Source organism: Drosophila hydei, unplaced genomic scaffold (genome assembly GCF_003285905.1).
Source record: "Drosophila hydei strain 15085-1641.00,03,60 unplaced genomic scaffold, DhydRS2 tig00000315-arrow-arrow-pilon, whole genome shotgun sequence".
Taxonomy (NCBI): Eukaryota; Metazoa; Arthropoda; class Insecta; order Diptera; family Drosophilidae; genus Drosophila; species Drosophila hydei.
Genome location: NW_022045707.1, coordinates 552,182 through 578,612, shown reverse-complemented (window position 1 = coordinate 578,612; position 26,431 = coordinate 552,182). Strand labels below are relative to the sequence as shown.

Genomic DNA, 26,431 nt, shown 5'->3' with positions numbered 1-26,431 from the left:
ACTGGGTCAGCAACGACAACAGCGGCAGCAACAACAAAAACAACAACAAGTCTGTTATAATTGTGCAACAACAACAACAACGAATTGTGTAAACCTCGCGAAAAAAGTCGACAAAATGTTTTAATGCCATTTTTGTAATGTTTTGTTGGCCATCAATTGTTCGCCTTGTTGTCTATAAACATGCAGTCATATATGGTCTATAAACGGGCTCACACACACACACACACACGCACACACACACACACATAGCTTACGTAATCTTATTACTAGTGCTCTTTACTCACCAATCATAAGCAGCGCGGCAGTCAGATGCGAGTTGGGCGGCCCGGCCAGACCTGTGGCGCCCAGGGCAGCGCCGCCAAGGGCGCAAGCCACGCCCCCTAAGGCTACAACAGCAATGAGCGCACGCAGCGGCGGTCCGGCAAACCATTGACCGCAGCAGCCTTTGCCCGAGCGCTCCGAGGGAGATCTGCAAGAGAATCGCAAGAAGAAGAAAACGGAATTTCCTTTTGTTAGTTTTTCGGGTTTCTGATTGCAGCTGTTGGGAAAATTTGTCAAGGGCAGGTGGGCAAATTGGGCAAGTTGGGCAAGGTAGGCGAGTGCAGCATGAGCTGGCAGCTGTGTTGTTTCGTGGCGCGTGCAAATTGGTTGAGCCAAACAACCAAAGGACAACAGGGCGAAAGGACGAAAGGACAAAAGGACTACGGGACGACAGGACAAACAAAAGCGCAGCGCGAAGACTCTTCGAGACAATTGTTGTAGAATGTTTTTTTGATTTATGAGCTGAAAGCAACCAAAAATGTTGCGCAGCAAACACAATAAACCAGGCAGACGAACAGACGATGACGATGGCGATGAGGATATATGAATGAGCCGACAGACAGAGGCAGGGAGAGGGATTGCGGATGGCCAACAGCGTAGAATATTTTGCGCACACGAAAAAAACCTGCAACTAGCAACCAGCAAAGGACAATTTATATGACGCAGACAGCGACAGAGACGCCCAAGCACAGTGGGTCAAGGTGCATGAAAAGTGCACGAAAATAGTAGGGCAAAAACAGGTGGAAATAATAGAGATGAATTTTTATAGAAATATATGACTTAATATACGATATAATCGCACTGCACAGTGGGCGGAACAGTGGTTAAACTTGTCGAAAATTAATATTATAAAAAAAAAATATAAATTACATAAAATACTCAGACAAATATATTTACTTGTGCTGTATAATATTTATAGAAAATATAGCTTGATTCAAAATGTAATGTAAATTAAATTTAAAAAAAAACAGTAAGCTAAAATAGCTGATAAATAATTACACAGTGGGCCAAAATAGATGGAATTGTGATAATATTATCAAAGATATTTCAATATTTTAGGACACTGTAGCAGTCAAACTATTAAACTACAATTTCATTGCAAATTGTATCAGGTCTAAGTGTGATTTGTGCCACTGTGCGCTAAGGAGCACAATGGCGATGCGTGTGCGTAAATTCATTAGGACGCAGATACAGACTTCGACTGCGATGCAGACACAGCCATAGATAGAGGCACAGATACAGACATAGACAGTGAAGGCAGCAGTTGGCATGAGGCAGAGATTCGTTTAGGGATACGAAGGCAATGGCAAGGCAAGAGCCTGGCTGGCAGCATTTTCTTTATGGCCGCAGACGCTGCTGCGCGTTGACAACCCCTTTTCAAGGGCCTGAGCCGGGGGCTTGCCAAACAATTAGACGCCAAAATATTTATAGGCGAGCAGCTGCGACCCATGACCCCCACTCACTCCAGCTCGCCATGGGACGCTGCCCACTTTTGTGTCATCGAAGCAATTTAAGTAGACCGAATGATAAATTGTTCCAAAATTACGTGCATAAAATGGCAGCCGGAAATTTATGTTTAATAATTTGATGTTGTCGCCCGAAGAGGATTTCGCTGGATTTCCATATGAGAGAGTTGGGAAAGGGGTTTATACGCCTGGGGAGTTGCGCTGTCGTCAGCCTAGCTGTGTGGAATGTGTGTGTAAGGCAGGTAAGCTTGAAAGGTGAGGCGGGGGCACCTTTTATCAGCTGTCATGTCATCTGATGATAAATAAGATCTTCTTAGCGCATCCATCGCTCACATGTTGAAGGAAATGAGTGCGCAAAAAAGCAGCCAAAGGAATGGAAAAAACCAAAATTCATTTCGTTGTGTCGGCTACAGCGACATTTCTGTTCTCAAGTTGGAATTCAGCTTTATCATGGGCTTAGCGAGAGAAATTTCAATAGAACAGAAACATAATTAATAGAGAGAACTGAAGACAGCATGAGAGTGAAAGAGCGTTGCGCCTACGTTAAGCTAAGCTTAACTATAGCAATTCAGCAGCTTAGCAGCCTTACTTGATATACAATAAAAGTGAGACTACGATACTGTAAACTGAACCTTTGATTCCCACAATGAATTTCCCAAGCAATATCCCACCTGCTCCTTAAGTAATATCTGCATATGATTCTCCAATTTTCACACTGATGTTTTCCTTATGACAGATATCCATTAATCAATTTGATTTGAAGCATCATCTTGAGATTACTTTTATTGAGTAAAAAGAACATTGGGACAAGTAAGTAAAAATAAAAATAAATATTTCGAATTTAATTTTGAATTTTATCTGTGGTTAGTTTTAGTTTTCTTCTAGAAAATAAACTTGTTGAAAAAGTAGAAAATGTTACTTTAAAAAGTAAAAGAATATAAGTCAAAGGAATAAAAACAAAATTTGAGCAACAATACTTAGCCATTTTATAGCTAAGCAGTTTACGTTTTAGCTTTTGCATTTTAGCTATAAAAATGTAAAAAATGGAAATTGATTCAGCACTTGGTGCTTCGATTAGTGCACACGCTTAAAATCGATTTATGAACCAGTTTTATGATGGAAACTATCAATATATATCTATATATATATATATATATATATATATATATATATATATATATGTAAATATATATCTCCATATGTATATATTTCATGGTTGCAATTGCAGTTTGCAAACGAACTTTTTAATCAATCTTTGCGTTTATTGAAATGAAGCGGTCGTTGTTCGCTTCATGGCATTGGCTTTTATTTTATTTGGAATTTTTCTGTTATTTTTTTTTTTTTTTGTTCGAGGGAAAACTATAAAATTGCTTAATCAATTGAAAATTGCGCACTCGCTGTGTAAATGTCACGCCGACAGCCGGAAAAGCTGACATTTAAATGAAAATAAAGTTGAAACCGGGCAAAATGGAAAGTTTTTCATTTTATTTAACGGTGCGAAAACTGTGTCAATGCTGGCAAATTACAATTACAAATTGTAATTAATTAATTAAAAAACATAAAAATTAAAATGGAGATTGACTAACTGATTGAGCGGCGGCCTGACGGCCTCTCGGACTGACTGCCTGCCTGACTGCCTCACTGAACTGCTCGCTAAACCTGCCCCTGAACTACTTTAAAGCTTATAAGTAACTCGCAATATATATGTATATATAGATATCTATATATATATATATAACTATAAATATATATTTTATGGCTTGCAATCGACAAATGCGCAATTTGCCGATTGCACAACAACTGAGTGTCACCTGCAATTAGCGTCTGTTCAATCAATCAATCAATCAGTCAACCATTTAACGGAATCATCAATTTCCATGCAACTCGCGTTTAGTTCTGCATAATTTACAACTGTTAATGTATCTGTATCTATAAAAGTATCTATACCTATAAAAGTATCTATATCTATAGAAGTGTCTGTATCTGTATGGGTATGCATATGTATCTATGTCTATCGACGTATCTATATCATTAAATGTATCTTTTTCACAGATACAAGTCGCTGTTGTCTGCTTTAATGCTAATTTGTTATTAATCAATCACCCAGCTTGTTGCTGACGTTGTTGTTGCTGTTGTTGCAACACTGTGTGGCAGCGGCATCTTTGTGTTGCGTGTTGGGTCGGTGCCACCTCAACATGGGGTCTCCATCTCTGTCTCACTCGCTTTATAATTCCTAACGTAGGAAATTCATGAATGCTTAGAACTTGCGGCTTTGCGAGTTAGCTGAGCAGGGCTCACTGGCCAGAGGGAAGTGGCTGAGGGGCCGCTCTACAATGAGGTAGAGGCATTATGCAAAAGCGAAACCAAAGCTGTGGGAAATCATCAGCGTGCTGAGCGCAATTGATGAAGCTTTGCCACATCAAAGTGAATGATTGACATAAATTCCATAAAGATATTCAAATATCTGTCATGACGAATGCAACGTTTCATTAAAGGTTTCTCTCCAAAATTTAAACTTCAGCAATACAAAATTCGTTAAAAGTTTCTCATTCCGGGCGAAATATTAAATATTTCCAATACAATCTTTCCCTCTCTCTCTCACACACTCTTCCTTTTAACAATTTCATAAATTTATTAAGGTTTCTGTCTTTCGTGCTCGGCTTGAATTTGCAATACAAAAATGCGCTTAAGGTTTCTCGCTCGCTTTTCACAAAAATCAGCAACTGCCGCATAATTAACACGTTTAAAAGCAAAAGTAGCCGTTGGAAAAAAATACAGGTGAGGGAAAAAACTAAGAAAAAAGCATTGAAAACTTTGCCAGACACACGAAAATTGAAGCAGGCCAACGGGGCGTGGTTAGGAGGGAGTAGGGAGAGGGGTGAGTGGCGCAGGGGCCGAGAGGGCGGCTAGCAACGAGGTGCAAACAAAAACTAATTAAATAACGCTAAAAAGGAATTCGCGCAGAGCAAACGAAACATATTTTATTTCTCTTCTTCTGCTCTTTTTTCTTGAGTAAATAAATTAGCGTAAATATTTTATTTATGTGCTTTTTGCTTTCATCTTCATTTCATGCCCATTCCACTATTTGCCTTGTCTGTTATGAATGCATTTTTCTCCCCTCTCCCACTCTCTCTCTCTCTCTCTCTCTCTCTTGCGTAATGCAAAATTGAATAAATTAAAAAAATGCAACGAATCGTAATCGAATACAATTCCACTAAGAGAAATGGCTAGGCCGTGATATATGTATCGATACTTTATTGAGTTTTCAGATAGAATGCGATAGATAATGGCAGAAATGGATAGAAATAATGAAAGAGAGAGATAGAGAAAGCGAGGGAGATAGAGAGAGAGAGGGAGAGATACAATGGAGAGTGAAGCGAATGAAAGATAAAGAGGCAAAACGGTCTTAGAATAAGTTAAGGGTAATAAGTAATTTTATTCAAGTCAGATCAGACCTGATCGTCTTCTAGTCAGATTGAAATCCATGGGAGAAGAATACACTTGCAGAAATCAGTAGCTAACCAGCCAACTGTGGCTATATTAATAATCGCAGTGGATTTCTATTAGCCTTGACAAGACTAAAACTAGCATCACATCTAATCCATGTAGTTCCTTCATTTCTAAATTTTCCTGAAATTAAATATGATTCTTCACATTTGATTTATATATATTTATAGATAATTTCAAGATATTTATATAAATTATCTGGGCTTATTGAATTCAACCAGCAGTGCCAGCTGGACTATAGCATTTCTCTGGCTGCCACGACGATATCTCTACAAACAAGAACTAAGTTCTCGCGCTTTTCTTCAAGTGTATTTCATATATGCCCATTTTGAGCTGTTATAATTAGTAGAAATATGGCTAGTCTTAATAACATTGGCACATTTTCGGAGCCAAGCGATTGGGCAGAACAAAGCGCAAGGAAAATAGCAAATTAAATAATGATTTTTCACAAGACCAAAGACTTTTGGCCCACAGATGAATGGCTAGATGAATGGCCCGATGACTGAGACCGGCTTGCTCGGCTGGGGTTTTTTGGTTTTTTTGGATTTTTTTTTGGCTTGGCAACAATTTCAGCTGACAAAGCGTTTTTCTAGGTTTTTGTTTTGGCTTTGGTTTGCCTGTGGAGTTCGAGTTGGAGTAGGAGTAGCAGTCGAAGCATGCTGAGCTGAGCTGAGTTGGGTTTAGCATTAGATCGCCTCACTAAATTTAAGTGGGCGCTTATAGCGCGCCAAAACGAAGCCCAACCAAAAAACCTATTTTCAACTTTCAATCAAAGCTGCCCCTGCCACGCCCCCTCTCCCGTCCCACACCCGCCCAGCTACACAAACTGTAGCCATAATTACAGAGCTCTTTTCAACTTTACCGCAATTCTGATTTGTAATGGAGTTTTTTCTCTCTTGTTTTTTGGTAGGTTTTTTTCTCATTGTTTCTTTTGTTTGGCTTTTGTAATTTGGCATGAAATTAAGGCACCTTGATTTCTATTTCTGTACTTTATATACCTTTATAGAGGTGCATATATGTTTGTATAGCTAACTGAGCTAAGCGAATTGCCAGAGCGAAATGCCAAGAATATGTAATTACTAATAAACAGAGCTGTTTAGAGTATATAAAAGGTAAGTTGAGAAACCAATTTTTTATTTTAATAATGTCTATTTGTTATAAATTTTACATTTTAATGCGAAAAATATCATAGTGGTAATATTATTCTTTTCCAGAATTTTTTCATTTAAATAATACACTGTTTCAGATTTATATTATTACCACTTTCTTTTATAGATTCCATTAAATTCTTGTTAAATATCAAAATGCATCAAAGTGGTGCTATTATTCTTTTCTTACATTATTTTTGTTTATCTCAATATAATTTTAAAACTTTTTTTGAAATTTTGAAATGTAATTTTTGGTTTTTTATTTTCCACTTAAGATATTTTTATATCTATGGAATATAATTTTTTATATTTGAGTTTATGGTATTTTTCTACATTTATGAAATATATTTTATACAACTTTATTTATTCCATTCCACATAAATAATAATTCTATTAAATAGAATGTTTAAAGCGGGGCTCAGGAGTTCTATTAAATTTCATGACAGCTTTAAAACCTTCAAAGAAAACAGAGGGAGAGCCATCTCTGAACCCCTTTCTCTCTGTCTGTCTATCTCTCTCTGCCTCTGCCTCTATCTGTGTCTGTCTGCTTCTTGTTCTGTTTTCTTTTGTGTCTTTTGTGTGAGCTAACGTAAAGTGAAAAACCCGGTAGCTGGTTAACTAAAGCAGGAGACAGACGCGCGAGCCGCAGAGCCGCATTTGTGTCGTAGAACCTGACATTCACCCAGTCTTAAAAACGCAGTCTAAAAATGAAAGCAGACAGCTATAAAAAACAAGAAGAAGCAGAAGGAGAAGTGTGGGGAAAGAACACCCAAAAAGTTGAGTATCCAAAGCAAAACAGACAGAAGTCACGTTGACTTTTGTGTACTTAAAGAGCGGCCAAAACATTATTTTAGAGTCAACAACAACAAAATTTCACACACAAACTTCTGACCTACTAACTCCAGAGACGTCTAAAGAGGGGCGCTGTTGGGAGGGGGCGTGACAAAACTTGGCCAGCGTAAAGTGCAAAACGCTTTGACGCTTGACTGACGCCAAAAAGCGTCGAGAGACTCGAGTCTAGAGACGCGCGTCGACTTCAGTTCAGTTCGAGCTGCAGTTCACTGCTGCTAGTTCCAGTTCCAATTCCAGTTAAAATTGCAGTTGTTACACGCCTCAGAGTTTTAGATTAAAGTGCCATAGGGCGTAACATACGAACACACGACTTTGACAGACAGACAGCGATAGAAGCAGAGTAGAGGGAGAGGGAGAAGCAGATGGAGATGGAGAGACGCAACACAAAGTTGAGTTGTTAAACTACGCTAAATGCCCAACAAATTGAGTGACATTTGCTTATGCTCGCACTTAAAGCTCTGATAAAGTGTTTAAAGTTTGCTTAAGCTGCACAACTACAAGATTTTTAAGTGTAGAAATCAATTTGTGTAACTCACTTAATCATATCAAGAATCTTTGTTAAGTTTAAGAAGTTCGTTCTCTTCTAAAGTAACTATAAAGTGCTTAAAGCTTTGCTGAGTTAGGTTAAGCTTTACTTTATAGAACTCACTTATTCACATCAAGAATCTTTGTTGTGTTTAAGCTCATTTCTGTTTTTAAAGTATCTGAAAAGAGCTTAAAGCGCTGTTTGCTAAAGTTAAGTTTTAGGCTTTGACAATTACTTGTAGTTGTTCTTTAATTTATGCCTATGACCTTTAGGAGTTGTGTAAAATTCAGAAAGCTCAGCACTTAAAGATCGTCAAATTGGCAAACATCAATTCGGTCAATTCATTTGCGTTATTAAGGTGGCTTCTACTCAACTAAAGCTGACTCCAGTGCAATCTAGTATAATTTCAGTTAACTGTATGGTATTTTATGGTCACGCATTACTTTACTTTAAAACCAAAGCAACTCGCTCACGCTTAAATCTTTCAATTTGCAGCGCAATGAAAGAAGTTAAAACTGATCTTAGATAACTTTCAGCTGGTGTCATTGCAGCTCAAAGCCACTTGCTATAGTTGCCAGTTGGCAACGAGAGGTGCCGCAGAGTCTAGAAAACTCTCTTGCCACACAGAGAGGCTGTTGGAGTGTGTGTGGCACATTTTCTGGTTATCTCTCTCTCTTCTCTACTCTTCTCAGTTTTTGGCATTGTCGACTCGTAAGTGAGCTTAATGCCCGCGTAAAAGATTATATGGCAAAGTTGGCGCTGTCCAACGCAGACAACGTCGTCGATGCACAATCGGGCCATAAAGGCAAAGACAAAGTTTGCCAGCAGCGAAACGCGTTTATTGCCAATTTTTGAATGCATAAAACGCAATCATTGCAAAACGCCCGCCCACGCGCAGCTCCAGCGAGAAAGAAGAAAGAGAGGAGAAGGCATAGAAAAAACTCGTTGGCGTATATAGGGCAGCGTGCCAAGTGTAAGCTATGGCAATGCAGACTTGGCGACTGCTTGCAGCTGCCAGCTGTCGGCTGCCTGCTGCCTGCTGCCTGCTGTAGTGCCCTTTACTCGCATATAAATATAAATACGCATATATAAATACATTAAGCTGTAGCTCTATCTGAGTGTGTGTGTACACTCAGAGAAAAGCATCTCAATTCTAATAGCTGTGAAATGGGAATTATAAACAAATTGCCTCTGCTAGGAGTCAATTATGTTTGGCATACTATCAGCTATTGAGTTAAGCAATGTCCATATATAATTTCTTTGAGTGTATTATTTATATATAGAAATATCTGCATAGACCTCAACGTAATCCCAAGCATCACACACAAATGTCACCCGCACAAGCGAGCGAGCGAGCGCTGCAAGTGCCAAAAAAACTTCAGCAGCAATGGAACTGCAATTGGGATTTGGACTGAGGACTTGGACTCGCAACTGATGACAACAACAATAACACGCCAACAACGACAACAAACAACTTGAGAGCTGCGCTGCATTGGGCTTGAGGCATTTCTAATTTGAGATCCGTTTCTAATTTCTGGCTTTTCATGTGGCACAGCCAGCGTTGGCGTCGGCGACGGCGATGGCGGCCGTGTGGCTGCCAAAGCATCCGGGTTGGCAATTACTTTTACATGTTGCCAATGCGACAGCAGCAGCAGCAGTAACAACACTAGCACCAGCAGCAGCAGCAACAGCAGCAACAGCAGCTACCACAGACGCATTCAGCATTCGAAAGAACCGCAGCCAATGTGACATACACACACACATACAGCACACACAACACACACACACAAAGGCGCTTAAGTGGCTACGTCATTAGGCACCAAAACGCCGCTGTTGCTGTTGCTGCTGCTGCTGCTGTTGCCCGCTGTCATGTTGCATGCGGCATACAGTGGCTGCCAGCATTAGGCACGTACAGTGAAATTTACCATTAGCGAACCTTGCGTCAATGCCACAGTATAACAGTATTGCCAACCGAACTTTGTGTGCAGATAGATACAGTGTTCATACATGTACTAAACATAAATCTGCTCCTATGTATGAAACTTCTATACATGTACTAAGAACTGAACTGAACTAAAAATATATACAGTAGGGAGCAAAAGTGTTTCCATAGTTGACACTTTCAACTTTGTGAGTCGATAATTTCTAAACGAATGAAGCAAATCAAAAAAACTTTTTTTTCCAATAATATGTATTTAATTCTTAACAAATTGCCGTATATAACAAAAACAAAAAATAATCAGTAAAATATTCAAACAAAGAAAACTGAAACAAAACGCATGTGTACAATTTTGCACCTTCCGATATTCTTACTTTGGTTTGATTTCTTAATTCTCTTATAGGCAATACACATGCAGTTTTACCCTTATATGTTTTATTTATGCATTCTACACTTTTATGATCCAGAAATCCACGTGTTTCTTATTATTTGAAGTAGATTTGTTAATTTTAGCAATTAGTCTACAAAGTACCGCGAAAAAATGAGGAAGCGTTCGTCAGATGTCGAAAATAGTATTATTAGCCTAACTGAAAGTGGCTATTCGACTCGTAGTACTTCAGATCAGCTTAATATTTTTCATTCAGCGATGTCCGAAGTCCAGAAAAGACGCAATGGTGCATCCAAAAACACTATTAAAGGCCGCAAACGACTCTTAAAGGACTCTGACGCCAGACTGATAAGCTCCTAACACCGAAGAAGGCATCTATGGACATAGGAAAAGACGTGATTCGGCGGGTGGCTAGAAGAGCACTAGCTAAGGTTGGATATGTGGCAAGTGTGAAAAAAAATAAACCAGCTCTATCCGAGAAGAATGTCAAGGCTCGATAGAAATTCGCCCGGGAACATAAGAATTGGACTGTAGATGATTGGAAACGTGTCATCTGGTCGGATGAATCCAAGTTCAACCGTTTTCAATCAGATGGCAAGCAATACTATTGGTACAGGCCCGGGGACAAGCTTCAAAAACACCTTGTGAAGCAAACCGTTAAGCATGGAGGAGGCAATGGGGATGCTTTACTTGGTGGCTCATTGGACCATTGCATAAAATTGATGGTATAATGTTAAAAGAAGACTATCTCAATATTTTGAAAACCTGTCTACCCAATTTTCTGGACAAGTGTGCATACCCCGTAAAGGAAATCATTTTTCATCAAGATGGGGATCCGACGCACACTGCCAAAACTGTCCGCGAACGGTTACAAAACCAAGATTTTATGTTGATGGAGTGGCCAGCTAAAAGTCCCGAACTCAATCCGATTGAGAACCTGTGGTCAATCGTGAAGCGACGGCTCGGGCAATATCAATCAATGCCATCCAACCTAGACGATCTTTGGAAGCGCGTAGAACTAAAGTGGAACCGAGTTCCAAAGGAAACCATAGAAAAGTTGGTCGAGAGTATGCCAAACTGAATAAAAAATGTAATAGCTAATAAGGGCCTGTGGACAAAATATTGATTTAAAATCATATTAAATTTTTTTCACTGAAGGTGCAAAATTGTACACATGCGTGTTGTTTCAGTTTTCTTTGTTTGAATATTTTACTGATTATTTTTTGTTTTTGTTATATACGGCAATTTGTTAAGAATTAAATACATATTATTGGAAAAAAAAGTTTTTTTGATTTGCTTCATTCGTTTAGAAATTATCGACTCACAAAGTTGAAAGTGTCAACTATGGAAACACTTTTGCTCCCTACTGTATGTCCGCATATGGAAATGACATCTACATCCATTCAATATAAATGATTGTCTATGACATACATATACTGAAATTGCTCTTAAGCTATAGTCTGCTTATGGAAATGACAAACCAATATAAAGATTATATACATGTACTAAGTGCAAATTTTTGCCCATCGAAGATTACTTTTATTACACTGCTATATCTATATCTGTACTAAATATAAATGTACATCTGTGGCAGTTGTCTAGTTAGGGAGACCTTATATTTATGAAGTTCCCATACATGTACTAAATGATGTACTAAATATGAAACACTTCGTACTAGCAACTGACTGAGTAGTGTGTTAGGCAGACGAATAAGATATGCGCTTGATGCAGCTGTTCGCTAATGGAGACCTCACTGTAGCTAAAGCCATATCTTTAACTCCAGCTATGTGTGTGTGTGTGTGTGCACATAAATTAAATTCTTAAATTGCTCGTTAGCTCATCATGAGGTTTTGGTTCATTCATTCATGCAGTTGTCGTCGTTGTCGTCGTTTCTCTCGCTGTTTCTATGATGGGCAACAATAACAATAATCATGCTGCTGCTGCTGCTATTGCCGCCGTCGCCAGCAAACAACAACAACAACTCGCTCGCTCGCTCTTGGCCATTATGTAGGTCATTTCAATTTGTTGTTGCTGTCGCTGTGTGTTTGTCGCTTTGGCCGCTGTCTTTGTTTCGCTTTTTTCGCCTCGCAGTTGTTGCCCCACTTGCCACGCCTCCCCTCCCGACGCCCTCGCTGCCTGCTTCGCTTCAATTTTATGATTTCACTTGGATTCTCTATGCGCTTTTCATATCAACGCGTTGGCATCTTCCACAAGTGATTTAATTTAGCACCAAACTCAATTCTCTGTCGCATTCTACAGCTATTTCTGAAGGGGGTTAGAAGGGGATTACAAGAAGGAGACACACACATACACACACATAGATAGGCAATATATGGAGCACACATAATTTAGTATTATTTAAATACTTTCAGCACTTAAAGACTTTTAAAACAAGATTATGAAACATTATGAAACAAAACTAAATATAATGGACACTTAATGTGAATATATATATATAGATATATAGATATATCTAGATATATATGTATATTATGATGTATTATATATCCATATAAGTTCAAGCCTTTGTTTCGTTGCTTTTGTGAATCATTTGGTCTCGCACTCTGTTCCAACATAAGAGTTCTTTGTGACACAACACAAAAGGTATCGATTGCCTTTATGAGAAATGCAAACAACACTGATTTATCAGATATACATGGCTGTATATAAATATGCAAAGGCAAAGGCAGTATTTATCACAGTCTTGATTTATGCCTAATGAGTAAGCTTTAAGCGGTATTTATTGCATTTAAACGAACTTCTTAAATGCTGAAGCCTTGTCAAAGTCTCAGCTAATCACGAGGCAGCAGTTCTAATCCCATTTGATGTGTCCATAAATAAAGTATTAATGCATCATTGAAAATTTCTCATTAAGAGTTGTATTAAAGCTGACTTAAAATGGGATCTAGATATAGATATAAAACAGTGGCAAGAATTTGCGAATGAAGCAGTTTGAACCTTGAGCCTAATAATTGAATTTAAGCTAATCTTAGATTTAGCCATAACTAACTGCTTGGAGTTGGCAAATAAATTGTTTTGGCCAGTTCGAACTGGTTCATGAACTGTAGCCAATTAAATATGAGTATTCTTTATGAGTATCAATCTTGGGTTTGTTTGCAATTAATTTATCTGAACCTAGTTTGAACAATAATTGACTGTAGTTCATAGTGACAAATCTATTATAGTTTTGTGAAAATTCAAAACTCGTTAATGAATTAAATTAATGTCACATTCGCGCCCTGACCTCATTGTCGATTATGACCAGATATAAGTTAAAAACATTTTATTTGTTTTTTTAATACTTAATTGTTTGTTTTTTTTTATATTTTCTTTTAGTTTATGTACCTTTTTTATTATATTTTTAAGACCGCTTTTAAACTTTTTCTTTTTATTATTTATATATGTTTTGTCATTGAATTTAATTTTTTTATTTATTTTAATTTTTTTTTCTTGTTTTGTTATAAATTTTTTATTTTTTTGTTTAAATTATTTTTATTCTTTATTTATATTAATATAAATTATTTTAACATAAAACAAACTTTTTATTTTGATTTTTGTAATTTTTTTATGTAAGCTTAAATTATTTTTCGTATTCTTTTTTAAATGTTATTTTTTTATATTAAATATTATTTACCATTTAATTTTGTAATACTTTTTAATATTTTTACCTTTCATTTTCTTGAATTAACCTCAATTTGGGCAGAGAATTTCGTAATTTCTTGTGAGACGGGGTTTTCAGGGAGCCCTTCGAATCTGATGTGTTTGTGTTTTGGCGTGGCTTAGGTAATTATTTAATTTGTTGTGCTGGAAGTCTTTAAAATATGTTTATGACACTTGCCGGAATTTCACAATAAGCCCCTCAAAAGGTGGCCAAAAGGGAGGGTGAGAGGGGAGTGACGGGTCGGAAGACGAGGTAATCGAGGTAGTTGGCATATTTGCGGACATTTATCAGATGAAGCGAAGGCCTAATGAGAGGAAAAACCTCCGTTAAAGGGGAAACTTACAGTTAAGGAAAATTAATTGCACGACACGCAGAAAGAAAAGTCGCAAAGGAAAAGTTTATCTCTAGATATTTATGCTTTGTAATTATAGATAAGTGCAGAGACGGAGATGGAGACGAAGGCAGATATGGAAACGGAGAGACAAGGCAGCATCGCCCAATTAAAGCAAAACAATTCAATTGGAAAACTACAAATTGACTTTGCAATAAGCCCCAAAATCGAGGCTTAATAAAATATTAAAAAGCATAAAACAAATTTGTATTTGAGTAGAGAAAAACTTGAATGCAAAACCAATCAGAGTCAACAATTTGAATTATGCAAAAAATTTGGAGAACTACAGCACCAGATGAGGGGGAAGCAAGGTGTTTTGAGATCAGAACGGCTATGAGATACCCAGCGGAATCAAAGGAGCTGATGCAGAGAAGAGAAAGAGAAAGAGAGAGAGAGAGATCTATCTCTCTTTTTTCAGCTCATTAACTAGAAAGTAAGAGCGAGAGAGAAAGAGAGAGGGTCTGACAGCCTCTAAGTTCATTTAACAAGACGACCTCAAGCCCCTTCTCAAATCTCTTCTCTCACAGAAATACTACTACTCTACGACAGCTTTGTCACAGGGTATTCGAAACTATTCAGACAGGTCTAAACTGCTTCTTCTTCTTCTTCCACTGCTAGCTGGTTCCGTTAGCTGCTGCTGGTGGCCCGAAGGTCAACCAAAATGGCCAATAAAATGAAATTCCAGCGCTTTGCCAATAAAATAAAAATGCAACCCATTTGAAGTCGTTGACAAATCGAACGATGGAGAGAGGAGAGGGGAGAGATGAGATGGGATAGGAGAGAGAGAGAGAACGAGCTGTGTACGGAATCACAAAGTTTGCAGTCGTCATTGTTCTAAAAGTGCTTTAGTAGTTTTGTGGGCGTGGCAGCGTGACAGCGCCAGCTAACTGCAAATGTTATGCGTAAGGAAGACGCAGAAGAACGAAAATCGTTCGACTTGAACGCTTTGCTTTTTTAATGCTACCCATGGAAGCCATGAAGAATGGTTAAATTGGGTGTATTGGTTCCTCTTGAGTCGTATGTAACAGGCAGAAGAAGCAAGCTGAATATAAGAGTATGAACAGCAAGAAGAGTGCTGCTCTGAGGGGATCTAGCCTTGCCTTGTGTATAAGTGTAGTGGAGCAAGAGTGGGGGGTATAAGAGCACATGTGTAGAGGAATAAACGAGTATTTAAGAGTAGAGGAGTATTAGAGCAAAGGAGTGTGAGATTATATGAGTATAGGCGTATAATAAGAGAGAAGTATAATATAAGCCTAAACGAATATTAGCAAATATATGTGCAGCAAGAGTATAAGCATATAAGAGTATAAGAGAAATATCTCAAATTAGCTCAGCTAAGCTCGATCGATAACTTTATTCACCTCCATCTAATCTATTCTAATCTATATCAATCCACAGTTTTTTCAGAGAATCAACAAATTTTATATTAAGTTTCTCCTAAAGTCTATACAGAATGGTGTTCAGGGTATCTCCTGTCTGGCACTCCCCACCGTAGCACTCTTCTGTGTTTTTTTCTCTCAAGTTCGTCCAATTCGAGTTTATTCTCAATTTTTATTTTCATTTTGTCATTTTTGTTGTTGTTGCCCAATTTGATGCGGCGGATTTGGCGTTTGTTTTTACGACACTCGAATGTGGGCATGGCAGCTGGAAAGCAGCAGGCAGAAAAAAGCAGCCAGAGGCCAAGGCGTTCTGCCATGTAAAGCGACATTTCTTCAGCTCCTTTTTCCTTTTTGGAGCGACGCGCTCTCTGCGGTTGTTGTTTTTGCTGTTGTTGCTGCTGCTGCCGGAAATTGCTGCCATCGATATGCTGGCCGGCAACGCCCCCACTCATAGCCACGCCCCCACCCTAGCGGCTCCTACTTCTGGCAGCCTGCACAGACGACACTTTGGCAATTTATTTCGATTGCGTCTCGGAACTTGCTACGGTTTGTCCTTTTCGCCAGGACCTCATCCTCCACCTACTCCTCCTACTCGATTTGCATAAGCGACAGCCAACCAACCAACCGACCAAGCAGCCAGCCATGAAAATAACACGGCCGGAAAAAGTAGAAGTAAAAAACGTTGCACTAGAGTCCAACTGACCGCATAATACTCGCCTTATGCTACAGAAAGGAGTTGAATGTGTTTTGTTATATCTTTCAGAGTAAGAGACAATTGAAGGGGAGGTGCTGTGGATCTATGTGTACAGGAGATTCCATTGAAGGGATTCAACTCCCATTTCTATATTCTATCTTCAGTCTATCTTGAATCCCTTCAATTAAAGGGATTCAACTCCCATTTCTATGTTCATCTTCCATCTGCCATCTTCAATCTTCGATCTTCGATCGTCTACCTGTCTCTCTCTATCTATCTACTACAAAGCTAATATGCCCATCCGACACTACGAGCGAGCACAGAAATGCCGCGCGAGAAAAAAGGACAGATTAAGAGCAAATACAAATCAGTGCATAATTTTTCTATTAAACATTTTCCACTGGACAGGCTTTGCAGTTGTGGCCGTGACTCTCTCTATACGTGTGCGCGTGGGTGTCCACCTGCTCACATTTTACAGCTAGGTCACGTTCTATGCTCCTACTGCTCACTGCTGGCCCCTGCTCCACTAGACGCAGCTGGCCACGTTCCATTTGCCGCTCAGTTTTCAATCTGTTCGCATTTTATTTTCAATTCTTTTGGGCACGGACTTTAATTTGATGTGCAAACGCTTAGATGAGAGATTTTTATTTAGCCAGCCCTGGCAGCAGCCCTGGCCCCACTGACCCCACTGGCCTTCCCTTTTGCCATATGCAAATTGTGTTTTGGTGCGCGAAAGTCGCGATACAAATGAAAAGCAAAAGTCGATTGAAATGAAATACACGACACAAAATTAAATGAAATACGTGGGACAACATTTTGTGCGCATTGTTGTTGTTTGCTTTTTATATAGTAGTAGTAAGTATGAATGTCTCTCTGTCTGTCTGTCCGCCATACATATTCAATAGCAGCAGCAAATGCAAATTTGCAAAAGTCTAAAATGGAAAGTGAACAGACGTACCAAAAAGAGATGGAACTACGCATACATAAACATATCCCACACACGGGTGCATGCATAACTTTTGCTTTCGAGAATGATCAAAATACGAGTGCGATTAAGTTTATATATACATACAAATTAATATGTTGCTGGTCCAGCGATGAACTAGGCGTCGGTGGCAGGTCCAGCGTTGATCGGGTATTTATAGTCTTAATCAATAAGTTGCTGGTCCAGCGATGAGCTAGGCGTCGGTGGCAGGTCCAGCGTTGATCGGGTAATTATAATCTTCTTATGATGATTATGTTGGAGGGTTTGACTTCACCCCCTTTTCTATTAACTGGCCTTGTGGCTCAGCAATGATCAGAAATATAACAATTTGATTACGGCGGTGTGCCGGAGTAGTGCGAGTTTATTCTTCAAACTTCAATACAAAACTGATTTTTAGCTACATAGAATATTTCACTTAAGCTAAGCCAAAACTCGCATCACACCACAATGTCATGGTCGGCAAGCCGACTCAGCAATCTTAGGCAATAACGGAAACTCTTGCAGTAAACAAAAGTATCTGGTTACCGCCGCTGACCATTGCAGTTATAGCGCGCTGATACAAAGTATGCAGTGTCGCAATTGCGAGGGCTGTTTCTTAACTTACGAAACACGCGATAGCGAGGGTTGATTATAAACTTATGAAATACCCTATATTAAATGTTATGTGTTAACTACTCCCCCTTCAAGTGTAAGGCCGCCCTCGGCCGACCCAATTCCGGCGACGACTTCTCGTAATTGCTTCGCAGACTTCCTTGCGTCGATGAACCGCCAAAGGGTGAGGCCAATGCAGATTAAAGCACAGCATATACCTCCAATGATGAATGCCACACGATAAGCTTGATCAGTTCCGGCGTCTTTCTTGAATTGCTGTATCTCCTCCAAATTACGTTCATTTAAACGATGAAGATAAGGGAGGCTGAGGACATCTTGGCTGGCAGTGATGTTCAGCAAGGGAGAGTTGGCAATGCCCGGGACTCTATTGCGTACGTTGTTGTGGTTGTAAAACAGAGTCCCGTTGATCGCGACTCGGTCCCCGAACGTAATGAGATGCGTGCCGTGTACTTGGATTTCAGTGCCGTTATCCACCTGGATCCTTGCGGACCCGTCGTTAAGAATGATGATTCCATCATCTACGTGGGTGATTATTTCCAGGTTGCTCGGCTGGATTTCACAGTGTGCCGTGCCACCTGCATGGAGCTCTTTGGCACATGAACTCTCTAATGCCAGACGACAAAAGGTGGCTCCAGGTGAAGCGGTGCAACTCTGCAGTGTGTGGGTTTTTCCATCGCATTCGGCTATGACGTTGTCAGGCAATCGCAATATGAAATTCTTGTGAATGACAGGATAAATCGTAATTTTTCTGCAAGCTTGTTTAATCTTTGGGAATTTAATTATAAAATGTATAGTGTTAATGGATTGAAGGACTTTTACGGACGCAACGGACATAAGATCTCCTATGGGAGTGTTGGTGGGTTCCTCTAGCCAAATTGATTTCAAATCTGAGTGGTCCAAAATGTTTGGGCTAACAATGTTAGCCTTTGCAAGAGTAATAGCAAGCATTAAATTTTGCAACTCCATTACCAGCATTCTATTTCTAGACAATAGTGTCTCGAATAAATGGCTAGTGTCAACTTGTGAGTTTTTGGCTATCTTGAGAATCTTATTGACAGTGAATGTCAACTGGTTAAGCTGGTCTTGAACTCTAGTGTTTATTTCTATCTGTCTATTGTTGGCATTTACTAGCTGCCTTTCAGTAAATCTAGTCTGCTCTAAATCCCTGGCATCAGGTGTACCCGCCACAACCTTCAGTATGGACCCTAGGAAATCTAAACTTCTGGCGACTCTATGATGCGTGCCTAACGCCTCCAATAGGTCTTGTAGATGTACCGTGTCCACACTCAGAAGTTTTTTCATGTGGGATAGCGGGAACATGTCAATTAATTTGACCGTTTCTTCCACAATTCGCACGTATTCTGAGAGGTTTGCCGAGTGCCTAACGTAGGCGTATTCTTCCCATATCAAGATTTCGCCGTCGATGATGGGAATGTACTTGGCACGCGAGTAGTCGGTGACATGTGCCGAAGCCACTGATAAGAAAAGGAGTACTATGGATCCCAACCTGTGAAATAAGGTTGTTTCCTTTCTTTTTAGCAACCTTTTTTTTTTAAAAGGTTTGCCCACCACCAAAAATGTTTAATAAAAACTATGCCAAGTGGCTAAAAGTAAATTGAAAAACTATATCTAACTTATACAAGTTTGCCTAGTGGCTTAAAAATAAAAAAAAACAAGAGTCATCTTAGGTTGTCCTTGTGGACCACCCTCCCTCTAATGAGGACCTCGGTCCCCAGGTCTGCATCCACGGCCTTCTCATCACATAAAGGTGTGAGTTTGTTTCCGAGTCGTCGGTTGGACTTGACCAAAACTTTGTCACCAACGTCAAAGACCCTATTCTGCCGATTTGCGTTCTCCCTAGCTCTAAGCGTCATCTGAGCGTTTCTGATCTTTTCTTGTATTTTCTCTTGTGGCTCATCTGGTTGAGCCTGAACCACATCAACTGGTCTCTGGTCGATGACCGAATGGATCGACTTATTGTACTCAGTTGTAGCCAGTAAAATGACTTCTACCGTGTCACTTATGCCCTTATCGATCTTTAGGCATCTGGCTAGCTCCAAGAGAGTGCTGTGAAAGCGCTCAACCTGTCCATTCGAGATGCTATGCAATGGTGGTGCATTTGAAATGCTGACCCCATAGTTGTTTGCGAGCATAGTCACGATGGTCTCTGAGTTCAATGACGGTTCATTGTCACAGTAGATGGATCTGGCTTTTGGATAAAAATTCATCAGCTGCATTAACGCTGGCTTCAGATCCACGATGGTTCTTGAAGGGACCGGTTGGACAATAGCAAACTTAGAGAACTTGTCGATGCAAGTGAGAAAGTATTTCCTGTCAGTGGAGAAAATGTCTATGTGTAACATCTCTCCTACATGTGAGGGTATCGGAGTTTCCCCAATCTCTTGTTTTTTGGGGTGTCTATCGTATTTAGCCCTAGCACATGTTTTGCAATTTAGTACTATCTCATTGGCTATTTTTGCCATCTTTGGAAAGTAGTACTCCGAGAGTACCTGCTTAATATTCTCTTGTGCAGCCCTATGGGCCCTATTATGTTCGGCCGTGAGAATTTCCCTTCTTTCTCCAACTGCCAATACGTCCACTACGCGATTTTTGCAGTGCCAGAACTTTGTGGCCGGGTATCTTCGAACCAATGTATCTTGTATCATTGCAAGCGTGTGTAAATTACAGTGGAGAGCATTCACGCATTTGGGTGAAACTACATCTTCGAGCTCGTCTAGCAGCGATTCGACGCAAGTATAGTTGACCAAGTGGCGTTTCTTATTTCCAAAAAGAATAAAACTTCGTTTTAAGGGGAAACGCGCCTCTTCTATAACTATTTGGTTTTGAAAACAGTTCAAGGGCTTATCTGTTGTCTCGATGGTGTTGGTAAGTGATACCTCACTGTGGATCGTTGCTGCGCAGGACTCAATCTCTTGTTCATTTACAGCGTTGAGCTGTTGTCTTGACAAGGCATCCGCAACCAGATTGTCCTTGCCAGGTTTATAGAAGATACGTGCATTAGACTCGTCAATGCGCGCTTTCCACCTTTTGATCTTCGCATTTGGATTGGATTCCGAAACTGCGAAGGTCAAGGGTTGATGGTCAGTGAAGACATTAATGTCTTTCACCCCATACAAATAGTGCCTTAACTTGGCAAGTGACCATACGATGGCCAATAACTCTCTCTCATTTGTTGCATAGTTAACCTCGCTGTCCTTCAATGTTCTTGAAATCATTGTTATAGGACGACCCTCTTGTGACAAAACTGCACCTATGCCGTGAGCCGAAGCATCGGTCGTTAGATCGAATGGCTTCTTAAAATCGGGGTACCTAAGCATTACATTCTCGGATGACAAAATATCGCGCAATTTCTGAAACGCCCTTTGCTGCACTTCAGAGAATTGAACTTTTATATTTCTGGACCTATGTTTACTGACTGTTCCATTTTCACCCTTCAAGATATTCGAGATGGGTCTTGCTATAGCGGCGAAGTCCCTAATGAAACATCTGTAATAACTTGCGAGGCCTAGAAATGATCTGACCTCGAACAGTGTTTTAGGTTCTGGATACTCTTGTATTGCCCTAACCTTTTCGGGATCCGTCGTGGCGCCAGTGCTGGTGACTATGAAACCAAGAAAGTTCACGCTTTTCTTAAAAAAACGTGATTTTTCGACGGAGACCCTCATGTTTGCTTCAAATAAGCTTTTTAGGACCCAATCCACGTGTTTAATGTGGGATTCCTCATCTTCTGAAAAGATGATTACGTCATCGACATAAACATAGCAGAATTTGCCAATCTGCTCTCGCAGTATGTCGTCGATGGTTCTTTGGAAGATGCTTGCTGCATTCTTTAATCCAAAGGGGAGTCTTTTGAACTCGTATTTCCCCCCGTTCACAGAGAAAGCGGTTTTTTCACGGTCGCGTTCAGCGAGTATGATCTGGTGATATCCAGACTTGAGGTCTAATGTTGAAAAGAATTTGGCTCTTCCCAAATTCCCCAATATCATTGATATATTTGGTATAGGGTATTTGTCAGGCACGGTTCTTTCGTTAAGTTTACGAAAGTCCATTACCAACCTCATTTTCCTATTGCCTGCTTCATCAGTACCCTTCTTGTCTACTACCCATATTGGGTTATTGTAGGGAGAGACGGACTTTTGAATTATATCATTTTTTAGCAGATCTTTGATTTCTTTGTTAACGAAATCAGCTGCTCCCATTGGATATGGGTAAAGCTTGGCATAGATCGGTTGCTCATCTGTGGTCCTAATGGTAGCCACGACTGATGTGTTATACGGCAACGCCTCGTCTGGGTCCGCAAAGGCCTTTTGTCTAGCTTTTAGCATTTTCAAAAAAGAACTTCTAGCTAAAGGGGATGCCTCTGCACAGTCTACATTCGTGAAATTTACATTTTTGCACGTGTGGAAGGTGATTTGTTCGACCTCCGTACCCCACTTAAGTTGTCCTGAAGCTAGACAAAGCGAAGCAGCTGCCTGCTTTAGCAGGTCAAGGCCTACAATCCCATCAAAAGTTGATAAGTCCGGCAGAATAAAAAAGGTTGCCTTTAACCCAAACATTGAAACAAAGCATTTGTGTGTGATTTGTGTCTCGCCGTGAATGGAATGAATTTTAAAGGGGGACTCTACCGAGCGGACGCCTTTCAACCCCTCGTGTGGCCGAATGAAATTCTTGGCCGCGCCCGTGTCTATGAGGAATCGCATGTCAGTCCCTGCTACTCTTCGTCTGATGACGGGTAGCAGGGATTTGCTCCTAAAAAATTGAGGGCTTCAGAGTCATAACTATCGTCATTGATTTGTGCCGCTGCGCTAGAGGCGGCATCAGCATACGCCTCTGCCCCCTGTCCCACGTCTTGTGTGACGTGATTCAGCCTCTGCTGATTCCTCTGACCGCTTGTGCGGTCAGATGCGGGGTGCTTCCTATTCGCGTAAGCAGGGGCCTGAGTGGGCTGCAAGACCCTTGAGAAGGAAGGATCGACCTCCATGGGCACCGGTGCGCCATTATTATTGTGCTGCCTGCTGCTTCGTTGGTCAGACTGCACTGGGGCCCTGCTTTGCTTGCTAAAGTGCGGATTCTTTGTACCGCTAGCTTGTGTTTCGGCTTGTTGCGAATGCCTCTCCTGTTGGTGACCCTGTGCTTTTGCATGCGGCTTGCGCTCTTTGTCTTCTAGACTTTTTGCGAAGTTAGCCGCGAATGCGTACCTTTCATGGTTTGACTCGACTTCTTGTGCGAGAGCTAGTGCTGAAGGCAAATCTCTGGGCTTTGCTGCAAAGAGCACGTCTGTAAGACTGCGCTTGAGACCCGATATGAACACACGCAACGCATCGTCGCGGAATTTTTCACATAGGCCCTTTGCTAAAGCCGGCTCATATGACATGTTAACTTTGTTAGTGAGAAGAGCGAGTTTCTTCTCCACCTCATCGTAATATTGAAGCAGGGACAGGCCACCTTGCCTCAAGGTACCTAATTCCTGTTCAATGACATGAATTGGTCTCTTGTCACTGTATGTGAAATCTAGGCGATTTATTATCGCATCAAAATTCAGTACAGTACCAAATGAGGCCAGCACCGCGTCTGCGGGGCCCCTAATCTTGCTTCTTATAATGATGACAGCCTGATAATGACGAGAACTGCCATTATGTGGTCTGAAGATCTCGTAAGCGGCTAATGCTGCCTGCCTCCAAGATACATAAGATTCCTGTGCTCCTGCGAACTCAGGTAAGCACTTGACGGCATCTAGCGGCTCGTCACAGTGAATATCGTTTCTAATTTCTATAGCAGAATATGCTACTACTTGTGGGGTGGTAAAGCTTGTTGCTGCTATTTGTTTAGCTAACTCATTAATTCTTTGAGTCAATGCTTGCTCCCTCTGCTGGTTTGCAGCGGCCTGTTCGGCTAAGGCATTGCTGATGGCCGTTCTTACTACTTCCCTAAGCTGATCTGGATCCATTCTATCTGATGGTGGAGGAACTGCCGGTATAAGTCTTGTAGACGGAACTCTGATACGAGTGTCACAGTCGGAATCTGAGTCGCTAGATTGCTCGCGAGGGCTTCTATATTGGCTGAACCGTGGCATGCGCAGGCCAGTGGCCGCGAAAAATTAAACGGGCCGTCAAAAGATGGGTCGAATTAGACACATAGAAAGTAACACTAAGTATTTTTATCAGCCTAAATTCTCAGAGCAGCCACTCTCACGTATTTCAGAAACTTGGTTCTGATTATTATAATCTAATCTGTTGCAATACGAAATACTCACTAGTACTAACAAATTTTTTATAAAGTAAATTTAAGAAATTTTGTGTTTGAAAAAAAATGTTGGCTGGAGTATCCACTTACATGATTTAAATTCCAAAAAAAAAATTTTTTTTTTTTTTTTTTTTTTTTTACGTTGGGCGCCAATTAATATGTTGCTGGTCCAGCGATGAACTAGGCGTCGGTGGCAGGTCCAGCGTTGATCGGGTATTTATAGTCTTAATCAATAAGTTGCTGGTCCAGCGATGAGCTAGGCGTCGGTGGCAGGTCCAGCGTTGATCGGGTAATTATAATCTTCTTATGATGATTATGTTGGAGGGTTTGACTTCACCCCCTTTTCTATTAACTGGCCTTGTGGCTCAGCAATGATCAGAAATATAACAATTTGATTACGGCGGTGTGCCGGAGTAGTGCGAGTTTATTCTTCAAACTTCAATACAAAACTGATTTTTAGCTACATAGAATATTTCACTTAAGCTAAGCCAAAACTCGCATCACACCACAATGTCATGGTCGGCAAGCCGACTCAGCAATCTTAGGCAATAACGGAAACTCTTGCAGTAAACAAAAGTATCTGGTTACCGCCGCTGACCATTGCAGTTATAGCGCGCTGATACAAAGTATGCAGTGTCGCAATTGCGAGGGCTGTTTCTTAACTTACGAAACACGCGATAGCGAGGGTTGATTATAAACTTATGAAATACCCTATATTAAATGTTATGTGTTAACTTACATATATCTGCATAGATTTAAGCGCTGCGAAATTCGAATCGAAAGCGAACTAAGCGAAAAGCGTGAATTCGATATTGGCAAAGCGAAATCAAAGAGTCAGCTGGAAAGGGCTTGCAGCGAAATATATTTATATATAAATGTATATATATATATATATATATATATCTATATCTATATATATATATATATATATATACTTGAGATTCTACAAGTCAAACTTAAGTATTAGCTTATTTTTAATCAGAAAGCTTCCAAAAGCATTTATCCTATATAAACGTTGTGTATGAATAAAAATCATGCATCAATCAGACTTGATGCATCAAAATCAGACTTGCTAAACATCAGTGAATTAAAACACTTAAGAAATTATTCTCGGGCTGAACTCAAACACCAAAACTCAAATTTTGAAAATATTTCATAGCAGTTTTTAAAAAATTCTTATATACCTAAGGAGTTTCAGAACAAGTGAAAGCTCCTTTTTTTGTACAATGTACAATGAATTTTATTAAAAGAATCTACAAGCTAAGTTTGAGTTGTTGATTTATATATATCTAATATTTTTAGTTTAATCGCTTTAATCAATGCTTTTGTATTATTAGAAATATATTCAATATATGAACATTTCCAGAGGTAAATTTCAAAACTTAGACTTTTCTACAACTCAAAGGAAATTTCAGCAAGAGGGCGGAGTAGGCGTGGTCAACTTAAAAGAAAAAACGTCTCTGAGCAATAAATTGGCGACTGAAAATCAAATAAATTGTGGAGCCAAGCACTTTCCGTGGCACTTCATCAGCAGTATTCGCATACATATGCATAAATGCGGGCTCAAAAGAAAAGCAAAATGAAAGAGGAGAAAAAGCCAAACAGTTCGAATGTGGCTAAAATTATGGTTTGGGCCAACGGCATGTCGATGATATCAAATATCGAATATCAAGTGCTGGCCATAAACAACTTGACCTTCAGCACGTAGCCAAAGCCAAAGAGTTCGACTCGAATTGGGACTCGCAGTCAGAGCCAAGTCCATGCTGACTGCTCATCGATTACCCACTCACGTTCACGCTGTGGCTAATATGGTTGGCCGGCTGTGACTACCCGACTGGCAACAGCTACCACGTGATATTTCGGGCAGCTTTGCTAAGCGACGAGAAGCGCAATTGAAATGCCTTTGACTCGAGGCTCACTTGGCTGACTTGCGTTCATATTTGATTTTCTACGTATGTGAGATCTGGGCTAACAAAGTATATTGGTTCAGTAGAGAGATGTGGAACAGATAAACCAATACATGGACTTCCATTAGCAAGTATAAGAGCCAATAAAAGTAAAGTTGTTCATATAAATCTAAGTTTTTTTTAAATATCGATAAATATCGACTTGGCTTTTTGAGCATATCTCGAAAATTATGGGAGGTAGAGACTTGAAATTTTATGTTGGTCCTGGAAAAGTATCTAAATACTAGAAACAATGAACTCTTAAAGAAGAAGAGCTCTCAAGGAACCTAGAGCTCAGAATAGCTCGATAACTATAAAAGCTAGAGGCATTCAAGTTCAATATAGAAATTTC

General features: G+C 40.0%; 1 protein-coding gene across 1 annotated transcript in view; it reads right to left on the bottom strand.

Annotated features, from left to right (window-relative positions):
• The window catches only part of LOC111599941 (homeotic protein female sterile), a 63,274-nt gene that overhangs the window by 7,021 nt on the left and 29,822 nt on the right, over positions 1–26,431 (bottom strand). The window contains exon 4 of the mRNA XM_023315790.2: positions 285–469. Within this exon, the coding sequence (XP_023171558.2) occupies positions 285–469 (185 nt within the window). The remainder of the gene's footprint in view (positions 1–284; positions 470–26,431) is intronic.